General features: G+C 37.3%; 1 protein-coding gene across 2 annotated transcripts in view; it reads left to right on the plus strand.

Moving 5' to 3' along the window:
* Window positions 1-27,054, plus strand: part of BMAL2 (basic helix-loop-helix ARNT like 2) — a 118,579-nt gene that overhangs the window by 27,138 nt on the left and 64,387 nt on the right. For both annotated transcript variants that reach the window (XM_055318736.1, XM_055318738.1), the window contains exons 2-3: window positions 12,992-13,142; window positions 14,633-14,734. In XM_055318736.1, coding sequence (XP_055174711.1) covers window positions 12,992-13,142; window positions 14,633-14,734 — 253 coding nt within the window. The remainder of the gene's footprint in view (window positions 1-12,991; window positions 13,143-14,632; window positions 14,735-27,054) is intronic.

The following is a 27,054-nucleotide window of genomic DNA, read 5'->3' on the forward strand; positions in this document are numbered from 1 at the left end:
CCAGGTAAGAAGCCAGCCATTCAGGTTGGGCAAAGGGTGGAATGCATTAGGATGAAAGTTGTAGCTTTTAACAGGAAGACTAACTCCTAGTAGGGAGGACAGTACAGAGGTACCCCGTGCCTTGTGAGAGGTGGTCCATAAAATAAGGGGGGCTGAGATGCCACGCTAGGCAATTAGCTCCCTGCTAATAAATAAAGCTCTGATTTCTCAGTGGGACATCCAGGGCCCTCCATGAACTAGTGCAATCTGCCTTTCCAGCTTAATCTCCTGTTTTACTACCTGTCCAGCTGTACTAATGGATTTGCTGTTCCCCAATAGGTCTGTCTCTCTCTCTCTCTCTCTCTCTATATATATATATATATATATATATATATAGATAGATAGGTAGATAGATATTCCTATTTCTTTCTTGGTTGTATGTATGTCTTATAAAAGTAAGACACAAGACTTATAAAATTTTGGAACAATACATAAAAAGAGAAGAAAAACCTTTGATTGGCCACTCAGACAAAATACCTGAAAACATTTCACTGTCTCTTTCCATGTTTTTTTCTCCCCTGAGTATACATTTTCTTTGTTTCTTGTTTTTATATAGTCTCTGTCTTTTATCCTGCTTTTTAAAGTAAACATTGCCTAAGCATTTTCCATGTTCATAAAACTCAGACACATCATTTTAATTTTATTCTTTATCAACAATAGAAGTTTATTTCTCACAATTCTGGAGACTGGAAATCAGCTTCTGGAGAGGATACTTTTCTAGTTGCAACCTGCCTACTGCAGAAAGAGAATGAGCTGGCTCTCTGGCCTCTTGATAGCGGCACTAGTTCCACTCATGAGAAATATCCTCATAACCAAAATATTTCCCAAAGGCCCCACTTCCCAATACTATCACATTGGGGATTAGATTTTTAACATATGAATGGGGGGTCACAAACATTTAATCCATATAGCAGCATCTAAGTAGGTTCTAAGGAAAAAAAATTTATCTTCTTGTTTCTTCCTCAAGTTGCCAAATTGATTGTGCCAGCCACTCCAAGAGCCGTCTCCTTGCAGTGTTGTGTAAGGAAGGTGGGGTGGGCAGAGGGAAAGGTGGTGGGAGAGCAGTTTGCTTTTGAGATTCTCTACGTGATGGGTATCAAAACCTCACTTTGGGAAACCTGTCAAATAGCTGAAGCCCTGACTCTCCAACCTTGCAAACGATGACAGATGTAAGAACTTTCTATGGAAGAACTACAAGGATTGAAAACAATGTTCATGCAGTGGGGCCAGATACACAGACAACAAGGCAGTGTGGCTACTGAATAAGAGTTACGTGCTTTCAACGTCTCTGCTCCTTGGGTTAAAAATTTGAAACTCTGACTTTAAATAATGGCCTGTTAACCTTAAAAATAAAGCTACCAGTTATTTTACTAACAAAAGATGGGTTGATACAGGAATAAGAGAGAATTACAATCTGGGGCAAGCAAGCTGCCAGAAAACTGTAGACGACACTCCAGCACAAAGGAGAGAAGTGCCCTTTCATAGCAGAAAGGGGGCAGTGGGGAAGGCAGTCATAAATGGAAGTCCCCTGGAGTAAACTGAGGCTGGCAGTGTCATGCTTCTCGTTGGCTGGATTGTGACCATCTCTTATTGGCTAGGTTGTTGCTGGTGGATAGTCCCATAGTATCCAGGGGCAGAGAAAGGGACCCTCTTCCTGTTGGGTCTCCAATTGAGGAGTGGTCAGGCCTCAGAGCACTGCTGCTAAGCCTCTTGACTCCATTTTTGTGAGGTTTTTCATTAATTTTCACAAGGGCAAATACCAACTAAAGCTTTGCTTCAAATGCAGCAACTGAATGGAGCTGCAAAAAAATAAACACTTTCCTGGACAACTTAGAATTGCTTCTTGGTCTTCCTTCATCCAAGCCACATCCATTCACCAAAGATGGTGCACTTTTCAACAAACAGGAATAGTGGCGATGCCACAAATAAAACCCTCTCATGTAGGAAGAGACATTAAATGTCGTGGGTTTTTTTTTGTTTTTGTTTTTGTTGTTGTTTTTTACCTACAAAAACAGGATGTCAATTTATTAGTGGATGCAAAATATCCCTATCACAGGCCTTGTCTGGGTATCCATATGGGTCCTTCATTTTTCTCCCTGGAGGTAGACCCATGTAAACATCCTGTCTTTAAATCAAAGCTCAATTTCTCCTCCTCTGCCAAGGTCACTGAGGCTGAAATCATGGGAAAACCAGGTTTTCATGGGAGCAATTTTTCTGTAATAGTAAGGTACGTGTTAGAGTCTGAATACTTTTCAAAAATAGCAGTGTGAAGGGTCTGTCCACACATTCTGAGAACAGATGGGAATTTGAAAAATGACACACTTATGCCCCTGTATCTTACTATCCCTCTTTTATCCCTATTTTGAGTAAGATATTTTGCAGCTTCAGAAACTAATCTGGCTAAATATCTGCTCTTCCTCAGCATTCAGTGGGCTCTTTTTTTTTTTTCAAAAGATTTTATTTATTTATTCATGAGAGACACACAGAGAGGCAGAGACACAGGCAGAGGGAGAAGCAGGCTCCATGCAGGGAGCCCAATTCGGGACTCGACCCCGGGACTCCAGGATCACGCCCTGGGCCAAAGGCAGGCACTCAACCGCTGAGCCACCCAAGTGTCCCACAGTAGGCTCTTCGGATTGACAACTCAGGAAACGTGGTCACCGAGAGACTCTTTCATGCATTTTCTAAGCATAGTAAAAATTCAGACATAAATAAATCTTTTTTTTTAATTTTTATTTATTTATGATAGTCACACACACAGAGAGAGAGAGGCAGAGACACAGGCAGAGGGAGAAGCAGGCTCCATGCACCGGGAGCCCGACGTGGGATTCGATCCCAGGTCTCCAGGATCGCGCCCTGGGCCAAAGACCGGCGCTAAACCGCTGCGCCACCCAGGGATCCCAGACATAAATAAATCTTGAGGGACTTTCATGAAATCTCAGTGAATCTAAACCTCATCCTTATTTTGAATTTTCTAGGTGATCAGCATTTCTGCATGGTGAATAATGATCTGGGGATCCGGTTTCTGGTCAGATAGGTCAATTTAGTATGTGTTTTGTTTCATATGTGAAAAGGTAAAATTTATTTTGAAAAAATCCAATTTTATCCATTAAACTTGTGTCAGGAGATGCATTTTCTAAAACGACCCTGACATGCATTCACTGATGCAACAACTAAACGGCATTATTTTTTTAATAAATTAATTTTTATTGGTGTTCTATTTACCAACATACAGAATAACACCCAGTGCTCATCCCGTCAAGTGTCCCCCTCAGTGCCCGTCACCCATTCACCCCCACCCCCCGCCCTCCTCCCCTTCCACCACCCCTAGTTCGTTTCCCAGAGTTAAGAGTCTTTATGTTCTGTCTCCCTTTCTGATATTTCCCACACATTTCTTCTCCCTTCCCTTATATTCCCCTTCACTATTATTCATATTCCCCAAATGAGTGAGAACATACACTGTTTGTCCTTCTCCGATTGACTTACTTCACTCAGCATAATACCCTCCAGTTCCATCCACGTTGAAGCAAATGGTGGGTATTTGTCTAAATGGCATTATTAATGACGGCATGGGATTTTACTGAATCCATTTGTTTTGCTACCTGCTCATGATGTTCCTTTAGCCTGAAAAAAAAAATGTTGCTGTTATCCCATTACCCCAAATAGAGTGAGGTGTTCTTCTGTCTGTGTTCTTGTAGCATAAACTCATACCTGCCTCTAGATCTAATTTCACCTACATGTGCACAGACATATTCAGGATGATAAACTTCTTTAAAAAAAAAAAGATTTGAGAGAGAAAGAAAATGAGCAGAGGGAGAGGGAGAAGCAGACTCCCTGCTCAGCAGGGAACCTGATGCTGGCTTGATCCCAGGACCCCAAGATCATGACCTGAGCTGAAGGCAGGTGCTTAACTGACTCACCCAGGTGCCCCAAGGATAATAAGCTTCTTGACAGCAGATTACATTATGCTCTTAATAAATACTAAATACTCTCCTGAGCAAAAGCTTTTTCATGATTTGTATATAATACTACCTATAGATGGTATTGTTTATGAATAGTACCAATTAGTACTTTATCTGTGACTAAGCATCTTACAGTAATATGGTAGTGATAAACAGTTTTTTTTTTAATTTTCCTTTGTAATGCATTACCACAAACCTATAAAACAGTTACTACTTGTTATTCTAGAAAGCTACTTCAGACTGCCAAATCCCATATCACAGGGGAAAAAGGGAAAAACGGAGGGGAAAAAACTGGTAAAAATGAAGTAGTGGTAGGAAGTAGGCCTACTTGTTCGTGAAATAGAATCTGCATATCCCTTATTGTGGGAATTTTATTATTACCAGCAGTCCAGGGGGGGTGAATCTGTTAGTTTGGATTTCACATCTCTTTCAGTTTCTCTTTTGAATGTCTGGGGGGTAATGAAGTGAAATGTAGTTTCCTCTTTCAACAAACTCTGTTATGTGTCAGGCTCTGTGCTAGGATTTGGGGATAACAGATGATACGGTCCTCAAAACTTTCTAGAATTGGAATTTACAGTGGATCTCCTAAATATTTTTTTCTGCCTCTGTTCAGTCTATGAGCTGAAATCTTTTGGAATCCTGAAAAGCAGGATATCAGTGAAGCAATGGAAAGTACCAGAAGCAATAAAATTGAAAAGTGTGAGCATTTAGCACTGAGTAGGACATAGCATCACTTTCGTGGCATTCTTGACAAAAGTTCATAACCTGAATTTAGTTATGAGAGAATATTAGATGAGCTTAAACTAGGTGACATTGTGCACAACTGGCCAGTACTGTACAAAAACCTCCAGGACAAAAGGAGACTGAGAAACTGTTACATTTTAAAGAAAACTGAAGATGGATAACAGACTCTAAATGTTTCATGGGATCCTGGATGGGATCCTGGACCAGCAGATGGACATTAGGGGGGCAATTAGCAGCATTTGAATATTCTTGGTCTTGAGGTTAAGTAAGACATTACCATTTAGGGAACCTGATTTGGGGTATGGATTATCAGAAACTAAGAAGCAAATGTTTACGTTGTGCAAATTGTTTTAAGAACAAAGTTATTCATAGGTTAATTTAAATGTTAACATATAGCACACTACTGCAATGAAAGTAGGTAGTGGGACAAAGTTTAAGTTGTATGAAAAAACTATTTTTTCCATCCTGCCATTGCCTATGAATGTGTGTGTGCCTGTGTGGATGTATTTTCTTTCAAGCATAATGTCAAATCCTAAATTTGAACCCTTTGTAAATGAGTCTAAACCAAATGGCTACTCGTTCTCCCCTGCTTATGATTCCCATGCAGCTGCTAATTTTCCCCAATTTATTTTCATCTTTGAGGAACTGATACTGAATGACAGACCTTTAAAATATTATACTGATGACCATCACCAGGGAAATGCATGTAGAATGCTAATGTCATTTTAAATCACTAAAACCTTTGTAAAAGACAAGCATGCTATCATTGTTCAATCTAAATACCGAATTATTTTATTGAGTTAAATAACACATACTACCCAACTCAACATCAAAAACCCCAGTAAAAAAGGGCAGAGGACCTGTTAGAAAGTGGGGGAGGGACAATCAAGTATCTCCCAAACTGAGAAGACACTTTGATACTGGAGAATGAAGCAGGCCACTCTGTAGAGTTTACACAGAGTTTCATTCAGGGTAACTTACGGACATGGGGCATCAGGTGGAGGATGATCCATGGCAGCTGCATAGTTATTCTCACAAAGTCCAGACTTTAGTTCACAGATTTTACAGAGTGAGGGGACAACAGAAGGGCACTGTAGTGAGACCAAAGGGCTCTCATGCACTTGTTTGACAGCTACCTGTGACATTACCTGTGCATCAGAAAAGACAGAAGACTGTGTTATCTCTAACAGATTCATGGGAGGCCAAACTAAGCCTTCCCACCATCCCAGTCTTGGCAGACATCTCTAAGGTATGTATATTAATCTCCGAGGGGCCAGAACACATAGCCCCAAGAGAGGTCATTGATCAAACATGGCCAAAGATGGAGTCAGTATTGTCAGCACTCTTACAGGCCTCAAGTAGACATTTTCCCAAAGATCTACAGATGGTCAGCAAATACATGAAAAGATGCTCAACATCACTAATCATCAGAGAAAGAAATGCAAATCAAAACTCCAATGAGATATCACCTCACACCTGTCAGAGCGGTCAAAATCAGAAGACCAGAAATAACAAGTGTGGCGAGGGTGTGGAGTAAAAGGAACCCTTGTGCACTGTTGATGGGAACATAATTTGGTATAGCCACTCTGGACAGTATGGAGGCTCCTGAAAACAACAACAACAACCCAGAAATATCCTATGGTACAATAATTCCTATACTGGGTACTTACCAAAGAAAATAAAAACATGGTTTGAAGAGATATATGCACCCCTATGTTTATTGCAGCATTATTTACAGTAACTAAGACCTGGAAGCAACCCAAGTGTCCATTGAGAGATGAGTGGATAAGGAAGATGTGATGTGTGTATATATATATATATATATATATATATATATAGTGTCACAATATATATATTGTATATATAATGTATATATATGTGATGAATATATATTCTTATATATAAGAATATATTGAAGAATGTATATTCTTCTATATATATATTCATCTATATATATATATTCATCAAGATGTGATATATATTTGTATACACACAGCCATAAAGAAAAGGATGAGATCTTGCCAACAGCATTGATGGACCTAGAGATACTATGATAAGTGAAATAAGTCAGATTGAGAATGATAAATACTATACAATTTTACTTATGTGGATCTAAAAAACAAAATAAGTGAATAAACAAAAAGCAAAACCAGACCTATAAATACAGAGAACTGATGGTTGCCAGAGAGAAGGCAGTTGGAAGGCAAAATGGGTAAAGAAGAGTGGAGATACAGGCTTCCAATTTTGGAGTAAATAAGTAATAGGAATAAAAAGTACAGCATAGGGAATATAGTCAATGATATTATAATAGCATTGTGTGGTGAAAGATGGTAGCTACACTTAGAGTGAGCAGAGCATGACGTATAGAGATGTTGAGTTACAATGTTGTGCACCTGAAACTAATGTAATATTGCATGTCAACTATATGCATATAAACTTTTTTAAAAGTAGGAATCTAGTATAAAATACTATTAAAAATAGTATTTAAAAATAGTATTAGTATAAAGTATAAAATATATGTTATATATAAAATATATAAAAAGTAATGGTATAAAAATAGTATTCGTATTTTAAGTAGGAAAATAGTATTATAGAAATGTATTAAACTAAATGCTATTTTCCTGGAAAAAAATAACATGTATTATCTTCACCACTGAGAAGTGACAATTTGGTGAGGAAAGACAATATCAAAATATCGAAGCATACCCCTTCAAAATGAGTTGTAGAAAAGCAGAATTAACTTTCAATTCCTAACACATGGTCTCATCTAAATAGGAGTATGTGGAGGCTGAAAGTAAATTGGAAGATTAAAAATGAAATCTTCACTCTTTATGAGTCACCTTCTAACAAAAATCTACTACATGAAGGCTGAATTGTTTCCAAAGAACAGATCTTTTCATCCAGAACTAATTAGCCCCACTAACCCATATTTCCTTTTGTTTACAGAAAGCCCTCTGCTTTGAATATACTTCTACTGACATAGCAAACTTAAACTTGATGGAACATAGCTAATTATGGGGCAGTACTCCCATACTCACTAGGGAACATACAAATAAAGACCCTTAGAGCTTTAGGTTTTGATTTTGTGAAAAGAACATTATTTTGGCAGCCTAAAGATGGTCCATTAATTATTTTAAAGGTTAGGAAGTAGGATTGAAATGTGGAGATCATGCTTCCTAAAATGAGAGGCAGAAAATTCTTTATTTTTGTTTTGAATTTAATAAGAGGGAAACAGTGTGCTTGCTTGAGTATGTTGGAGGATTGGAGGTGGGTGGGAGGGTCTGGTATTATATATACCAGGGTGAACTACGGTTTAGTGTTGTATTTTTCCTATTGGTTTGTGATTTATTGTAAGAAATTCCCCACATTTTTCTGTGGAGACAGATACTGCTCTGTCACTCAAAATCCATTGGATTGAAGTCTGCAAACTGAAATTGGAATTAATCTCGTGTTGTCTGGTAATCCTGAATTGTTCCGATTAAGAGAGTCTAAGCCTAGAAGTTTTCAAATTCCATAAATCAGAAACTTAATTCCCAAGTGGTCAATAATCATTGATAAAATTATTCTCCCTACTTCTTTATTGTGAAATGTACTGTAACTTACAGAAGATTATAAAAATCATATGTGTATGTTAAAGAATTTTAAAGATTTGTGAACTCACACCTGGGTTAAGAATTAGAACATGAATTTCTTAGAAGCCCCTGTGTGTCCATCACTGATGGTATCCAGATGTAGCTTTTCTTCTCCCAACGAGAATTCTGACTTTGCTTTTCTGTGTGGTGTGGCAAGCTCTATTGATATTGGTTTTATATATATATATATATATATATATATATATTTTTTTTTTTTTTTTTTTTTTTTTTTTACTTTTGAACTTTCTCTAACTTAAAAAAAAAAAAAAAAAACCATGCTGTAGGGTTCCTGGGCAGCTTAGTTGGTTAAACCTGGGACTGTAGATTTCTGCTCAGGTCATGATCTGAGGTCATGGGATCAAGCCTCCCGTCGGGCTACACTGGGTGTAGAGCCTGCTTGGAATTTTCTCTCCCTCTGCCCCTCCCTTCTTGCTCGTGTACACCTGTTGCAGTCTCTCAAAGAAAAATGTTTTTAATTAAAAATAAACGGGGCACCTGGGTGGTTCAGTCGGCTAAGCATCTGCCTTCAGCTCAGGTCATGATCCCGGGGCCCCGGGATGGAGCCCCACATTGAGCTCCCTGCTCAGTAGGGAGCCTGCTTCTCCCTCTGCCCCTCTTCTCTGTTGGTGCGCCTCCTCTGTCAAATAAAATCTTCAAAACAATAAAAATTAAAAACATGCTGTATGTTTTTAGCTGTGACTTTTTTTTGCCCAGAATTACCAGTTTGAGATTCACCCGTGTTGATATCAGTACTTCATTCATTGTTACTGCCATTAGTATTTCATTTAGTAATTAAACCATCCGTCTGTTGAAGGAAATTTAGTTTCCAGTTTTCTCCGATTTTTATTTTTGCTGTTCAGTTACAAGCAGTGCTGCTAATGCATTCTGGCACGTGTCTAATATGCATGGAGTTTCTCTGTGTACCTGGGACTGGAATGCTGAATCATATATGCAATATTCAACTTTATTAGGTAATACGGAAATAGCTTCCAAAGTGATGGGAGCACTTTACGTTCCCACCAGCACAGCATAAACTTCTCATTCCTTTACATCTTCACTTACACTTGGTGTCCTCAAACTTTGTATCCATGGGATGGATTTATCACTAGAGTTTACTTTGGATCTTCCTAATAACTAATGAGATTATCTTTTTTTTTTTTTGAGATTGAGTATCTTTTCATTTGCGTATTGACTGTTGAAATTCTTTTGTAGGGTGCCTGGTGTCTTTTATCCAGTTTTCTATTGGGTTGGTCTTTTTCTTATTGATGCAAAGGCATTCTTTATATGGTCTAGGTATTAGTCTTTTGTTTATATGTGTAACAATTATCTTTTCCCAGTTTGTGACTGACTTGTGGTTTCATTTTCTTTGTGGTGTCTTTTAGTCAACATTAACTTAATTTTAAGATTGTATTGTTCAGTCTTTCCTTTATTATTTCTACTTTTTATGTTTTGGAAAGTTCTTTCTCCACCAATATAATGAAGAAATTGTCTCCTCTAGAATCTTCTTTGTTACATTTCTACTTTTTACATTTAGGACTTCACTCCAGCTGGAATTGGTTTTTATATTTGGTATAAGGTAGGGGGTTCAATTTTCTTCTTTTCCGTACCAGAAAGCCAGTTGGCCCAGGACCAATTATTAAAAAGCTGTTTTCCCCACATTGATCTGAAATTCCACGTCTGACGTTTAGCAGGTGTCCACATATACGTGTCTGGGCCCCGTCTACTTTTCCTTTGGTTTTTCTGTCCCCACAAGAATACCACACTGTATTATATGGCTTTGTAATGTCCTGATATCTGATAGAGCAAGTCCTCTCACCTTTCCTTGGCTATTCATGACCCATTGTACTTCCATGTGCATTTTATGTTATTTATGAAGTTCTACCAGAAAAAAAAATTTTGAGAGGAATTGGATTACATATCTATTTTAGGAAAATTGGCATCTTTATGATATTGAGGCCTCTATTCCATTAGCAATGGCATATCTTTCCATTTACTCAGATCTTTTTTAATGTTTATATAAATTTTTATAATTAATAAAGATCTTATATACTTTTATTATATTTATTCTTTGGATACTCTATTTTTTGAGATTATTGTAAATTGTATCTTTTTTTTTTTTAAGATTTTCTTAATTTGAGAGAGACACAGAATAAGCATGAGCAGGGGAAGAGCAGAGGGAGAGGGAGAAGCAAACGCCCTGCTGAGCAGGGAGCTGGACATGGGGCTCGATCCCCAGGCACCGGGATCATGACCTGAGCCGAAGGCAGATGCTTAATTGACTGAGCCACCCAGGCACCCCTTAAAAATCATTTTCTTAGTGTTTGTTACTAGTGAATAGAAAGACAATTGATTTTTCTATATTGACTTTATATATAGCCAACTTGCTATACTTTCTAATTTTAATAATCTGTTGATTATTTTGGATTTTCTATATTATTTCTCAGTAATAGCAAAAAACAATTTTCTTCCTTCCCAATTCTTATATCTAATATCTTTTTTTCTTTCTTACTCCACTGGCAAGTCCTCTACTATAGTGTTGAAAAGGGGTAGTAATAAAAGGTGTCCTTGTTTCTGATTGTAAATAGAATGCTTTCCATACTTCCTCATTAATATTTCTATATTTATTGAAATGATCACCTTTTCCCAAATTCTATAATTTAGTTATAAATTATATTAATTGATTTACTGATATTAAACCAGTCTTGCATTCCTGGAATAAAACTATCTTGGTCATGATGGGTGATTCTTTGTATACATTTCTGAATTTTCCTAATATTTTTGTATCTTTGTTCACAAATGAGAGAGGCCTATAGTTTTCTTTTATTATACTGCCATTGTCAGGTTTTAATTTCGAAATTATGGAAGCCTCATAAAAAAGGACTTGGGGCCAATGTATTCCTTTTTTTGTATATGTTGGAATAGTTGCATAAGAAGAATATGGTGATATTCAGGTCTTTATTTCTTTTTGCTTCAGTTTCTGTTAAAATTCTTAGAATTTTTGCATTCATCTAAAATTTCAAATATTTAGAATGTTCATGAGATTTGTACTGTCTTTGAAATCTCTAGAACATCTAAAATTATAACCCCATGTTCATTCATATTTATGTCATCTTTTTTTTCTTAAAAAGTCTTGCCAGAGTTATTACAATTTTCAGTGTTTTAGAAGAATTTATGTTTAGCTTTTTGATATGCACTTGTTTGTATTGTATTTCAACACTTCTGGTATTAGTGATTTCTTTTCTTTGAATTCTTTGAATTTATTTTACTGATCTTTTTCTAGTTTCTTAAAATACAGATTAGGGGGATCCCCAGGTGGCTCAGAGATTTAGCACCTGCTTTCGGCCCAGGGCGTGATCCTGGAGTCCCGGGATCAAGTCTCACATCAGGCTCCCTGCATGGAGCCTGCTTCTCCCTCTGCCTATGTCTCTCTGTCTCTCTGTCTCTCTGTCTCTCTCATGAATAAATAAAATCTTTTTTAAAAATACAGATTAAAATTGGGGCACCTGGGTGGATCAGTTGAGTCATCGTGGACAGGGAGGCCCACTTTTAGACTATAGGCTACTCTGATTTTTATATTTCATAAAACATTTAATAAATCACACTTTATACAAAAAGGATTTTATTATTGTATTTTGCAACTTAGGGTTAAAAATATCCACACCTTTTGATGCTATTCTGGGATGCTATCTAAATGAAATAACCAAGCTTTATGTACCACAGTACGTATTTGTGATAGTTAAAACAAACATAGATTGTAATAATAGAAGAATATTTAAGTAGCAGGGCACCCTGGTGGCTCAGTCGGTTAAGCGGCCAACTCTTGATTTCTGCTCAGGTTATGATCTTGAGTCCCTCCGCCAACTCCACACTAAGTGGAGAGCCTGCTTGGGACTGTCCTTCTGCCCCTCCTCCCTGCTTATGCACTTGCACACTCTCGATGAATGAGTGAATAAAATCTTAAAGAATGTTTAGCTGTGACACATCTACATGATGGTATAATTGTACAGCCATTAGAATCACTTATAAAGAATTTGTAATAGCACTATAAAGTTACCACAATGATTTGTAACTAAAGTAGAATATACTGTACACTATGATTTCTTTTTTTTTTCAAAGATTTTATTTATTTATTCATGAGAGACAGGCAGAGAGAAGGAGATGCCATGCAGGGAGCCCAAAGTGGGACTTGATCCCCAGACTCCAGGATCATGCCCTGGACTGAAGCCAGGTGCTTAACTGCTGAGCCACCCAGGCGTCCCTGTACACTGATTTCAATGACTTTAACAACTATGGAAGAAATTCCAAAGGGAAATATCTCCTAATGATAGCATCAGTTGGTGACATTTGATTTCCCTTTCTATTTTTTTGTGTTTACCCTATTTTCTACAATTCTTTTACAATTCAATGAGGGAGTCAGCTTTAAAATATGGGCTAGTAAATACATTTCTAACGAGTATCTGAGTGTACATAGTTTGTCTTTCATTCTATGTTGTCATTTAGTTGATATTTTTAAAATATCAAGATAGAAAAACCGTTAGAACATGTGAGAGGGATATGTATAAAGTAAAAGTTAATGTTAAAAATAGATATCCTATTATGCTTTATCTCTCATAGACAGGATACTGATAGACGAGAACCAGTGCATTTCTCCTGTGGTTTCCAGTCATATGAGCCAATGGACAAAACCAACAGCTCTTGGATCCCTCAGCCCCCATGTGATAGAGTTCCCAAGAAAACGAAAAGGAAGTGATTCAGACCCATCCCAGTAAGTGAATTTATTCCTCTAACCCCATGAAATTTTTCCTTCTAAGGAATCATTTAAATCAAATTTAAATAATTATTTTCAGTTACATGGTAATATTTGGATAGGGGCAATTATTTACCTACCCAACTGCTACTTGTCACTGACTAATCTGTAACTTTTCCATCCAGCTTTGAAGCTTATTAGATATCTAGAGGGGTCAGCTGGAGTCTGAAAGATAAAGGAACATAAGGTTAATTTGCTTAAAATTTATGGTCACAGCAATTGCTTCCTAATTGAATTGCTTAACCATGAGGAAAACATCTTCCTGCATGTTTTGCTAAAATACTAAATACCATGTTGCTTTTTCTTATTCATCATTTATATAAGAACCAACCCTTGATCAGCTGTGGCCAGTTAAATCATATAAAACTCTTGTTTTCCATGTTTATTAAGCCAGGTAAATAATAAAGTCAGTGTTGAGGATACTTGCCATCTCCTTGTTTATTTTTGTTGCTTAATGCAGCTTGCAGCCCCAAATATTCTTTAATAAACTCCCCAATGCCAGAGTTCATATAATGAAATTGTTAAGACAAAGTAAATATTACAATCCAGAGCAATCCATTTTAGACTAGTATTTTACATAAATATGAAAGTTGATGGTAGTTCTCCAAGAATGAAGGGAAAAATTTTGCATAGGTGGACATGGTGAGGACATAATGAAATAAACCAGCTCTTTTTAAATCTCTTCTCCCCAATATACTTTATAATTTAGCTAAAACTCCGAAGACAGCAAAATCAGTGTTATTCAAGTGTAAGTACCAATGTACTACCCAAGTCACATATAAATGATTTGAAGGCTGTCTACTGCTTAGGGTTGTCTTTATTCTCTTAGACTCTTCCATTAATGTGAATAGTCATAAATAACTACAACTGACTAAGTGATTATCTAGAACCGTTTGCTGTTTTACATCCTAAATTATCAGTTTAGAGTCCCTATTCAGCTCAAGCTCAAAGTGATTTTAAGTCCTTCTTTTTCTTCAGAATCATAAGCACCATTGTTATTTCTTAGTATTTAAGTAAGATTGTGGCTATTGAAGTGGAGCAGTGAGTACTAGAAGTAGCAGTTTTATGTCACATAGGGGGCATGGTTGAGACCTTACAGTGGTTTGGGAGTGAATGGGAAAATGGGGTCAGTGGTAGGGGAAGTAATAGAAACATCCAAAGTACTGACAGATAAAGATTTTTTGGGAAAAGACACCACTGAAGATTAACCAATTGCCCACATTTTAGAAAATGAGGAAGCTAGGATGCAAAAATATCAAGTGGCTTACCTAACATTACACAACTAGTTAGGATGCCTGATTGTTAGTGTGGTGCTTTCTTCATTACACCCTGCCTCCTGTCTCTCTGCACCTGAACAGAGTAGGGTACTTCTAGCACATAAGGAGAATCACGCTGTCCATTTCCCAACATGTATGGGTAAAGTTGACCTAAGACCTCCTTCCTTCCAGGTCGGGAATCATGACAGAAAAAATGGTGGAAAAGCTCTCCAAGAATCCTTTTACCTATCTTCTTTCAACAAGGATAGAAATATCAGCATCTAGTGGCAGCAGGTAAGTCCTGGACTTCCATTCAACATATAATTTCTCCTTGAAGGTGTATAATGGCAGTAGACAGATATTATACACCCCACTGACTTGCTCATTATCTACCTTAGAGCTTCTCTGTTTTGCCCCAATCCTTCTGTCATTTCACCATTTTTCATTCCACTAATGAAATGATGGATGTCAAAGTATTTTATGAGTTTTTACAAAATACTGATTTTGTAGCATCTTTCCCAGAGACTCAGGGCATGAAAACTAATCAGTGGATATGAAGTTGATTTCACTGGTGGAGCCTCAGAATATTGGGTACCTTTTTGAGCAAAGAAGAATGTATGAGAATGTTTACCATTTCTGCAGCACTCTTGGTTTTGAATGGAGAGCTGGTTCTTTTAGAGGGTCATTGATGAAGATTCCCTGGAATGTAGTCATTAAATACTTCTTGAGTACTATGTGACACCCAGTAGACTAAGAGGGAGATAAGACAGATAAGACAAAAGAAACATGTACAGATAATTATTAAACATTATGATAACTGCCATAATACACACCTTGGGTACTGTGGCAACAAAGACAGTTGGGCATTTAAATAAGATTGAGATAAGGAGGAAAGGACAGTTTCCTGTGGAGATCAACTGAAACTAAGTTTTAAATGAAGAATGGAGGGATCCCTGGGTGGCGCAGCGGTTTAGCGCCTGCCTTTGGCCCAGGGCACGATCCTGGAGACCCGGGATCGAATCCCACATCGGGCTCCCGGTGCATGGAGCCTGCTTCTCCCTCTGCCTGTGTCTCTGCCTCTCTCTCTCTCTCTCTGTGACTATCATAAAGAAATAAAAATTTTAAAAAAAATTTAAATGAAGAATGGAAGTAAGTTATTCAGAGCAGGAATAGAGGAGGTATTTTTAGGTAGAAGGAAAGGCTGCAGAGGCATAGGGCATGAAATATGAGATAGCACTCTGCTAATCAGGAAACAAGTGGCTGGCACAATACAGCAGAGGGCATACATAGTTGGGTGATCCATGAGACGGGAGATGAACATGGACTAGATCAAAGAGATCTGTTGAACTAAAGAATGTAGAGATTATCTGCATGCAGTCAGGAAAACAGAAGGATTTTAAGCATGAGAGGACTTGATCAAATTATGTTTAAAAAAAATTGTGGGCCTTTGAGCTTTTTTTATTTGGTAAAGTATGTATAACATAAAAATTGCCATGCAACCATTTAAAAATATTTTATTTATTTATTCATGAGAGACAGAGAGAGAGGCAGAGACATAGGCAGAGGGAGAAGTACACTCCCTGCGGGGAGCACAATGGGGGAGCTCGATCCCAGGATCACACCCTGAGCCAAAGGCAGACACTCAACCACTGAGCCACTCAGGCATTCCTCAACCATTTTTAACGTACAATTCAGTGGCATTGGTTACAGTCACAATGTTGTACAATCATTACTACTTCCTACTTCCAAAACTACTTTATTACCCCAACTAGAAACTGTGCATTAAATAATAAAACTCCATACTTCATCTCCTTCAGTCCTTGATAACCGGTGGCCTATTTTCTAGCTCCATGATTTTGCCTATTCTAGATATTTTATATAAGTAGACTCATGCGGTGTTTATCCTTTTGTGTCTGGCTTATTTCACTTAATGTTGTATTTTGAAATTTCATGTATGTTATAGCATATATCAGAATTTCATTCTTTTTATGGCTAATATTCCATTGTATGTATGTACCACACTTTTGTAACAATGTTACATTAGTATCAAGTGTACAACATAGTCAAACTTCTCTTCTCTATACGTTATGCTATGCTCACCACATAGCTACAGTCACCATACAATGCAATTACTGTATCATTGACAGTATTCCCTATGCTGTGCCTTCTATTCCCATGACTTATTCATTCTGTAAGTGGAAGCCTGTAACTCCCACACTCCTTCACCCATTTTGCCCACCCCGACCCTCCTTCCTTCTGGAAGCCATTAATTCTTTGCATCTATAGGTCTGATTCTGCTTTTTGTTTACTCATTTGTTTTGTTTTTTAGATGCCACACGAGTGAAATCATGTGTTATTTGTCTTTCTCAGTCTGAAATTTTAACTTAGCACAATACCCTCTTGGTCCACCCATGTTGCTGCAAATGGCAAGATCTCATCTATATGGCTCTATAATATTCTGTGTGTGTGTGTGTGTGTGTGTGTATTACTTCTTTATCCATTTGTCTACTGATGGACACTTAGGTTGCTTCCATATCTTGGCTGTTGTAAATAATGTTGCAATAAACACAGAGATGCATGAATCTTTTCAAATTAGTGTTTTGATTTTATTGGGTAACTACTCAGTAGTGGAATTATTGGATCATATGGTATTTCTGTTTTAAATTTTTGGGAGGAAACTCTATACTGCTTTTCACAGTGGCTGTACCAATTTATATTGCCACCACAGTGCATGAGGGTTCCATGTTCTCTACATCCTCGCCAATACTTGTTATCTCTCATCTTTTTGTTTTTAATTATTTTTACAAGTGAAAAGTATTATCTCATTGTGGTTTTGATTTGTCCTTCCCTGGTGATTAGTGATTAGCATCTTATCATGTGTCTGTGGATCATCTGTATGTCTTTTGAAAAATGTCTATTCAGGCCCTCTGCCCATTTTTAAATCAGAGTGTTTGTTTTTTTGGGCATTGAATTGTATAAATTCCTTTTTATTTTGGATATTAACCCCTTATTAGATATGTAACTTGCAAATAGCTTCTCCCATTTAGTAGGCTGCCTTGTTATATTGTTGGTTTCCTTTGCTGACAAAGGCTTTTTATCTTGACGTAGGTCCGATAGTTTATTTTTGCTTTTGTTTTCCTTGTCTCAGGAGATATATCTAAAAAAATATTGTTACAGCCAAAATCAGAGAAATTACTGCCTGATTACTCTTCTAGAATTGTTATGGTTTCAGTTCTCACATATAGGTCTTTAATCCATTTTGAGTTTATTTTTGTGAATGGTGATAGAAAGTGGTCCAGTTTCCCCAGAACCATTGGTTGAAGAGACTTTCTTTTCCCCATTGCATATTCCTGCCTCCTTTGTCATAGATTAATTAACCATATAATGGTGGGTTTATTTCTGGGTCTTTATCCCATTGATCTGTTTTTGTGCTAGTCCCATACTGTTTTGATTATTATACCTTTTTACTTTATCTTGAAACTATGATACCTCCAGTTTTGTTCTTTTTCAAGATTACTTTGGGTATTCGAAGTCTTTTGTGGTTCTGTACCAATTTTAGGATTGTTTGTTATAGTTCTGTGAAAAATGCTCTTGGTATTTTGATAGGGATTGCATTGAATCTTTAGATTGCCTTGGGTAGAATGGATATTTTAACAATATCCATAAATAAATGGAATATCTTTCCATTTATTTATGTCATCTTGAGTTTCTTTCATCAATGTCTTACAGTTTTCAGAGCAGAGGTCTCTCACCTCCCTGGTTAAGTTTACTCCTAGATATTTTAGACTTTTGGACACTCTTGTGAATGGGATTGTTCGCTTAAAATCTCTTTCTGCTAGCTTGTTATTAGTGTATAAAAATGCAGTGGATTTTGGTATATTTTGTATCCTGCAACTACTGAATTGATTAGTTTTAGTAGTTTTTTGATGGAGTCTTTAGGATTTTCTATATGTAGAATCATGTCATCTGCAAATAGTGACAGTTTCACGTCCTCCTTACCAATATGATTGCCTCTTATTTCTTTTTTTAGTCTGATTACTGTGACTAGGACTTCCAATACCATGTTGAATAAAAGTGGTGAGTGGACATCCTTATGGTATTCCTCATAGAAGAAAAGTTCTTAGTCCTTCACTACTGAGTATGATGTTGGCTGTGGTTTTTCATACATGGCCTGTATTGTGTTGAGGTATGTTCCCTCTAATCCTGCTTTGTTGAGAGTTTTTATCATGAATGGTTGTCGAATTTTGTCAAATACTTTTTCTGTGTCTACTGAGAATATCATATGATTTTTTTTTAAAAAAAAGATTTATTTTAGAGAGAGATTGAGAGCATGAGCAGAGGGAGAGGGAGATTGCCTAGTGAGCAGGGAGCCATATGTGGCTCAATCCTTTGACCCTGAGGTAATGATCTGAGTGGAAATCAAGAATCAGATGCTTAACTGACTGAGCCACCCAGGCACCCCAAGAAGATCATATGATTTTTATCCTTCATTTTGTTGATATGGTGTATCATGTTGATTGATTAGCAAATATTGACCCATCCTTGTATCCTCAGAATAAATCCGACTTGATCATGTGAATGATCTTTTTAATGTGTTCTTGAATGTAGTTTGCTAATATTTTGTGGATGATTTTTACAACTATGTTTATCAGAGATATTGGCTTATAGTGGGTTTTTTTGGTGTGTGTCTGATTTTTGGTATCAAGGTAATGCTGGCTTCATAGAATGTATTTAGAAACTTTAGATTTTTTTGGACTAGATTGAGGAAATAGGTATTAACTCTTCTGTAAATGTTTAGAATTCACTTGTGAATCCATCAGGTCTTGCTTGTTTGCTTGCTTATTTATTTATTTGTTTGGATGATGATGATGATGATGATGATGATGATGATGGAGAAGAAGAAGAAGAGGAAAACAAGAACAAGAACATGAGCAGGACGGGGGGAGAAAGAATCCTAAGCAGGCTCCACACTCAGCATGGAGCTCAACATGCGGCTCAGTTTCACAACTCTGAGATCATGACCTAAGCTGAAATCAGAAGTCAGATGCTCAAATGACTGAGCCACCCAGGTGTCCCTGGTTGTTTTTTATTTTCAATTTCATTACTAGTAATTGTTCTGTTCAGATATTCTATTTCCTCCTGATTCAGTTTTAGAAGATTGTATGTTTCTAGGAATTTATCCATTTCTTTCAGCTTGTCCAATTTTTGCTGTATAATTGTTGTAGTATTTTCTTATAATCCTTCCATATTTCTGTGGTGTTCTTTTCCTCTTTAGTTTCTAATTTTATTTATTTAGTTTCTAATATTTTTCTTGAGGAGTCTGGCTAAGGGCTTATCAATTTTGTTTATCTTTGCAAAGAACCAGCTCTTGATTTTATTGGCTTATTTTCTTTCTGTCTGTCTCTGTGTCATTTATTTCTGCACTAAACTTAATTATTTCCTTCCTTCTTCCTTGGGCTTTCTCTTTTTCTAGTTCTTTTAGGTGTATGGTTAGATTGAGCTTTTTTTCTAGGATTTGTTTGTATGTTTTTGGAGCTAGGTTTGTATTGTTACATATTTCCCTCCTAGAACTGTTTTTGCCATGTCCCAAAGATTTTGGACTGCTTTGTTTTCATTTTTCTCTATATGTTTTTAAATTTTTTCTTTGATTTCTTTTTGACTCCTTGTTAAGCCTCCACAAGTTTGTGGTCTTTTGGTGATTGATTTCTAAGTTTCATACTGTTGTGGTTGGAAAAGATTTGTGGTAGATTTCAATCTTAAATCTATTGAGACTTGTTTTGTGGCCTAACATATGATCTGTTCTGAAGAATGTTTCATGTGCATTTAAAAAGAATTTATTCTGTTACTTTTAGATGGAATGTTCTGTATATGTGTGTTAAGTCCACCTGGTCTAACATGTTGTTCAAAGCCACTGCTTCCTTATTTTCTGCCTGGATGAAATATCCATTGACCCACTGTGTGTTAAAGTCCTCTGTCATTATTGTATTATTGTCAATTTTTCTATATTCATTAATGTTTGCCTTATGTATTTAGGTGTTCCTGTGTTGGATACATGGATATTTACAATTATTCTGTCCTCTTGTTGGATCAATCCCTTTATCATTATATAATGGCCTTCTTTGACTCTCGTTACAGTCTTTGTTTTAAAGTCCATTTTGTCTGATATAAGTATTGCTACTCCAGATCCAGATTTTTTCTCCCTCACTTCCATTTGCGTGGAATATTTTTTTCTAGGCTTTTATTTTGTCTATGTGTGTCTCTAGGTCTGAGGTGAGTCTTTGGTAGATATCATTTGATTTTTTTTTTATCCATTCTGCCACCCTTTGAATTACAGCATGTAGGTCATTTACATTTAAAGTAATTATTGGGGGCCACCTGGGTGGCTCAGTGGTTGAGTGCCTGCCTTTGGCCCAGGTCATGATCCCAGGGTCCTAGGATCAAATCCCACATCAGGCTCCTTGCAGGGAGCCTGCTTCTCCTTCTGCCTGCGTCTTTGCCTCTCTCTGTGTGCCTCTCATGAATAAGTAAATAAAATCTTAAAAGAAACAAGGTAATTATTGTTATGTACTTATTGCCATTTCATTATTTTTACCTGGTTGTTTTTGTAGTTCTTGTACTTCTTTTCTTGTTCTCTGTGATTGGTAAGTTTGGGTAGCATGTTTGGCTTTAAGTTAAAACACATTCCCTCCCCCCCCCCAAAAAAAAAACTTTATTTCATCCTGTCCTTCATGTTATACATATGTGCTGTTGTATTTTATATCTTTGTTCATAATTTTCTAACATCTAATTGTGGCAATTTCTTTTCTACTGAAAGAAGTTCCTTCAACATTTCTTGTAAGGCTAGTTTAGTGGTAATAGAATCACTTTTGGGGGAACTTCAATTCTGAACAATAACCTTGCCAGGTAGAGTAATGATGGTTGTAGGTTTTTTTCCATCAGTACTTTGAATATATCATGCCACTTTCTTTTGGCCTGCAAAGTTTCTGCTGAAAACTCAGCTGATAGCCTTATAGGGTTTTTCTTGTAGGTAACTTTTTGCTTTTCTCTTACTGCCTTTGAAAGTCTTTATTTTTTAAGTAGACTCTATGCCCAATGTGGGGCTTGAACTCAGAACCCCAAAATCTATCTTTAACCTTTGACATTTTAATTATGTGCCTTGGTTTGGACCTCCTTGGGTTCATCTTGATTAGAACTCTGTGCTTCTTGAACCTAGGTATCTATTTCTTTCCATACGTTAGGGAAGTTTTCAGCTATCATTTCTTCAAGTAAGTTTTTTCCCTTTTTCTCTTGCTGCTTCTTCTAGGTCTCCTACATGAGAATGTTTTTTCCCTTGATCCCTTAATCAACCTTCATTTGTTTATTATTATTTCTCTTTTTGTCATTCAGCTTATGTGCTTTTCATTAGCTTATCTTCCAGATCGCTGATATAGTCTGCATCCTCTAATCTGTTGATCCTCTCTAATGTATTTTTGTTATTGTATTCTTCACCTCTGATTGGTTCTTTTTTACATTTTCTCTCTATTGAAGGTCTCACTGAGTTTGCTCAGTCTTCTCTCCAGCCCAGTGAGCATCTTTATGATTGTTACTTTAAATTCTTTATCAGGCTTATTATCATCTCTATTTCATTTAGCTCCTTTTTCTGAGGTTTTGTCTTATTCTTTCTTTTGGAACAAATTTCTCTATTTCCCCATTTTGCTTGACTTCCTGTGTGTGTGTGTGTGTGTTAAGATTTTATTTATTCATAAGAGACAGAATGAGAGGCAGAGACATAGGCAGAAGAAGCAGGCTCTGCAGGAACCTGATGTGGGACTTGATCCTGGACCCTGGGATTACACCCTGAATCAAAAGCAGACGCTCAACCACTGAGTCACCCAGGCATCCCCCTGTGTGTGTATCTGAGTTAAGCAGAATAACTACTCCTAAATTTGTTTTTAAGATTTTATTTATTCATGAGAGACACAGTGAGAGAGAGGCAGAGACACAGGCAGAGAGAGAAGCAGGCTCCATGCAGGGATCCCAAAGTGGGACTCGATCCAGAGACTCCAGATCATGCCCTGGGCCGAAGTCGGCGCTAAACCACTGAGCCACCCAGGCATCCCTCTACTTCTAAATTTGAAGGAATATTCTTATGTATGGTCATCCCCTACGTGGATCTTATGTAGATCTTGGAGACTTTCACTGGCTGGAGATGTGGCTGGCATGGGCTGGGTGTCCTAGGACTCTCCACACAGTGGGCACCCTGGTAAGACAGGGTCAGTGTTGTCCCTGGGTTCTCCCTGCAGCAGGTGCTCTGGCAGGATAGCTAAGGCTAGAGTGGCTCCCTGCAAGGATATCTCAAAGCTCTACACCTAGAGGGAACCTTGGCCAGATATTTGAAGCTGACATGGGTATTATTCAGAGTATCCTGGGGGCTCCCCACACAGAGGGCACCCTGACAGGACAGCTGAAGTGCATATAAGCTTGGATTTCTGGAGGCACTATTTATACTGGGTACCTTAGTGCAGTGGCTGGAGCTGAAGCAGTGTGTGGACCAGGAGACCCCTGAGCTCTTTGTACAGAGGGTGTCCTGGTAGGATAGCTGAAGTGGGTGCAAACAGGTATGTTCTAGGACTCTGTTCAGAGAGTGCCTTGGAGGGGTGATGGCTGGAGCCAAGGCAGGGTACATGCCTGGGAGGGAAGGGGTGTTGGGTATTCTGCACAGGGGTTGCCATTTATCCATTCACCTGTTGGTGGGCATTTAGGTTGTTCCTATCTTTTGGCTATTGCGAATAATGCTATTATGAACATTGATGTACAAGTATCTGAGTCCTTGCTTTAAACTCTTTCCAGTATATACCTGGGAAAATTGCTGGGTCATATGATAATCCTATGTTTAATTTTTGAGGAATGACAAAACTGTTTTCAACATTGGCTATACCATTTTACATTCATACCAGCAATGTGCAAGAGATCCAGTTTCTCCATATCCTTGCTGACATTTGTTATTTTCCATTTTTGAAAAGAATATAGCTATCCTACCAGGTGTGAAGTGGTACAGACTTACATTTTCAAAGAATCACTCTGGAAACAGCATGGAGGATGTGCTGAAGGGGGAAAACCCAAGAGGCAGAGAATATAGCTGAGAAGTTCTTGCTAGGGATTGTTTTCTGACTATTGGTCTAAGAGAATGGTCCTGGACAGCAGGGCATGGAAAGGGAAGGACATATTATGATACGTTTAAAAGAGAATTGCTGATTGTTGGTTAAGGAAAGCAGGAATACAGGAAATGTTCAAATTTTCTGACTTGGTTACCTATGCGGAGCATGGTATCATACACTGAGATTAAGAGGTAGATGGTGAATTCAGTTTGGACACAATGAAAACATGGTTATTTCTGGGATCTCGGATATGAAGTTCTGGAACTCAAGGTTGAGGCCTTGTCTGGAGATATAGATGCATATATCATTGATGTTCAGAAAGCCATTGCAGTGACTAGCATGGATGCAATCCTTGGGGGAAATATATGGAGTGGGAAGACTTGGGGGCTGAGCATGTACTCTGGGGACACTCAGGCCTAAGCACTATAAAGGGAGGAGGGAAATCTACCACAAATGTGAAAAGACATGGCTCTGATGTAGGAACAGTATCTCAGAAACCAAAGGAAGAGGGTTTTAAAAAGAGGAAGGCATGAAAAGGAGCAAATCTGGAGAACATTTTGATTGTATTTGTTTCTAATTTCATTTGTCTTTGATTTAGGGAGAAAGCCTACATTTCATTCAAAATGCAGTAAAACTAGTTGTTAAGGAAAGCTTTCACTGTGTTTTGAAAAAAAATGTTTCTGTTGTATAAGATGCTACCCTAAGAAAGTGTGTCTAAGTAATGTGAACATTATTAATGTCAGAGTTTATTAAAATCCCTATGTAAAAATATGACTATAGGCCGAATGCCAGCATGGAGAAAAAATACAGATCGTGAACTTGCTAAATACCTACATTTTGCTGCAAACAGGAAATGACTTGTTTGGCCGATACACGATCATATGTCTTTTTTTCTGTTCTACCAGAGACCATTAAATAATAGTATATTTGGATTTCATAAGTAGAGTAGGTTTGTCACCAAGAAGGCAAGTTCAGTGTTCATTTGCCAAAACACCTGCAATCAAAGCAAAAGCATGATTTAAAACAGCCAAAATTTACCTTTTGAAACTGAGATAATGTGTATGTATATATAGTTCCAGACCATTAGCAAGGAAATCGTTCACCTGTATAATTATTTTCTGTTTTATTCCCTAAATATGAAGTCTGGCTAAAAAAGGAAAAGAGAAAAGAAGCTAACTTAATCTTACCTGGTCTTTTGCTTCAGAGACCAATCACAGAGCAGACAATGATCAGAGTGACAGGAGAGGCATGGTGGAAGGCATACCAGCCTTCACAGAATAAGCTTCATCCAGCCTCCCCTTAGGATAATGACCTTGGGCAGTCGTTAACCTTCCCAGCCTCACTGCCTTCATCTGTAAAGTGGGGATGGTAACAACTACATGATTCTCAAATGTGAGAATTAAATATTTTTGACAAAGCACCACAACTATGAAGCTATTCTTTATTTTTTTTATTTTTTTTTTTTTTTAAATTTATTTATTTATTTATGATATTCACACACACACACAGAGAGAGAGAGAGAGAGAGACAGAGACACAGGCAGAGGGAGAAGCAGGCTCCATGCACCGGGAGCCCGATATGGGACCCGATCCTGGGTCTCCAGGATCGCGCCCTGAGCCAAAGGCAGGCGCCAAACCGCTGCACCACCCAGGGATCCCGAAGCTATTCTTTAGACAACAAGAAGGAAAAGCATCCCTTTTTATCTTAATGGTCATTTTTTATTTGGAATATTTATAAGCATCTCTTTATAAAGTTTATTAATTTTTTCTATAAATAGAATATACTATTTTTTAAACAGGAAACTGTTACTCAAAATACCTCAAGTAGATAAAATAGTTCAAAGGTAGGTTCAGCTTTTTTCACAGCTCAGAAAAGGATCAATTGTTGCATCAAGAGGAAAATTTGACAAGATGAATCAGAAGCCTTAAAATAGTTTTCCATAAAATTATTTTTCTAGGGGTTTATCCTAGGAAAAATAATCAAATATGCATGTGCCATAATAGTATTAGCCATATTATTTCTAATATTGAAAAATTAGAATATTGAAATATCCAATGATAGAAATGATTAAATTATGAGCTATTTAATCAATTAAATCCTGCTCCCCAAGAATATTTGAAGCTATGGAAAAATATTCATGTTACAGTGTTTAGTGAATATGACAAGATATGAAAATTTATACTCTAATATCTGAATTTTATTATATAACATTCTGTATATTATACATTCATATATATATATATATATATTCTTTAAGATTTTATTTATTTATTCATGAGAGACACAAGCAGAGGGAGAAGCAGGCTCCATGCAGGGAGCCCAATGTTGGACTCGATCCGGAGACTCCAGATCAGCCCTGGGCTGAAGGCGGCGCTAAACCATTGAGCCACCCAGGCGTCCCTCACATATATGTTCTATTTATAGATGGAACACACACCTACATAAATAGACTACACACATACATATCTAAATTAAATAATCAAAGATGGTTTTTTTGGTATGTATCTGGACACATGTTTAAGAAAGATGAGAAGGATGGGATGCCTGCCTGGGTGGCTCAGTGATTGAGCGTGTACCTTTGACTAGGGCATAATCCTAGGGTCCTGCTTCTCTCTCTGCCTGTGTCTCTGCCTCTTTCTCTGTCTCTCATGAATAAATGAATAAAATCTTAAAATATTAACTGTGATTATTTCAAAGTTAGACTACAGGTGTTTTCCTCTGAGTTTTTCAAGTCCCCTCTCCTCAAAAAATGATGCATTCAGAAATAAATATTTTAAATATATATATATATATTATTTATTTATTTATTTATTTATTTATGAGAGAGAGAGAGAGAGAGAGAGAGGCAGAGACACAGGCAGAGGGAGAAGCAGGCTCCATGCACTGGGAGCCCGAGGTGGGATTTGATCTCGGGTCTCCAGGATCGCGCCCTGGGCCAAAGGCAGGCGCTAAACCGCTGCGCCACCCAGGGATCCCTAAATATATATTTTTAAAAACATCCTGCATATTTTTCTCTTTCCTTTATATGTAATGATCAGCACTGATTCTTATATTATTGTCTCTCAGTCTTTTTGGTAGTCTGAATGTTCTTTTCTAATAGGTTCTTTAGGAAGAGCTCATAGGATCAATGTGCCCCGAAATTTGGCAAATGTTAATAGTTTGTTTGCAGTTTTGTACTTGGAGGTCAGTTTGGATAGCTATAAAATCCTGGACTCATATTTCCCTTCCTTGAGTATCTTAAATTTGTTAAACTATTTTCTTTGGGCATTAAGAATTATTGAAAAATCTAGTGATGATCTTGTTTTCTTTTCCTTATTGATGACTTGGCCTTTTTGCCTTGTTAATTTTTTTTTTAAAGAGCTTTACCTATTATATGAGGTTGGCCCTGCTGAAATGTTTTTGGTATATTTTCAATGTATAATTTCAAGATTTTTTTAATTTTAGGGAAGTGTTCTGGAATTGCAGTTTTAATGTTTA

The sequence above is a fragment of the Nyctereutes procyonoides genome, unplaced genomic scaffold (genome assembly GCF_905146905.1).
Source record: "Nyctereutes procyonoides isolate TBG_1078 unplaced genomic scaffold, NYPRO_anot_genome, whole genome shotgun sequence".
NCBI lineage: Eukaryota > Metazoa > Chordata > Mammalia > Carnivora > Canidae > Nyctereutes > Nyctereutes procyonoides.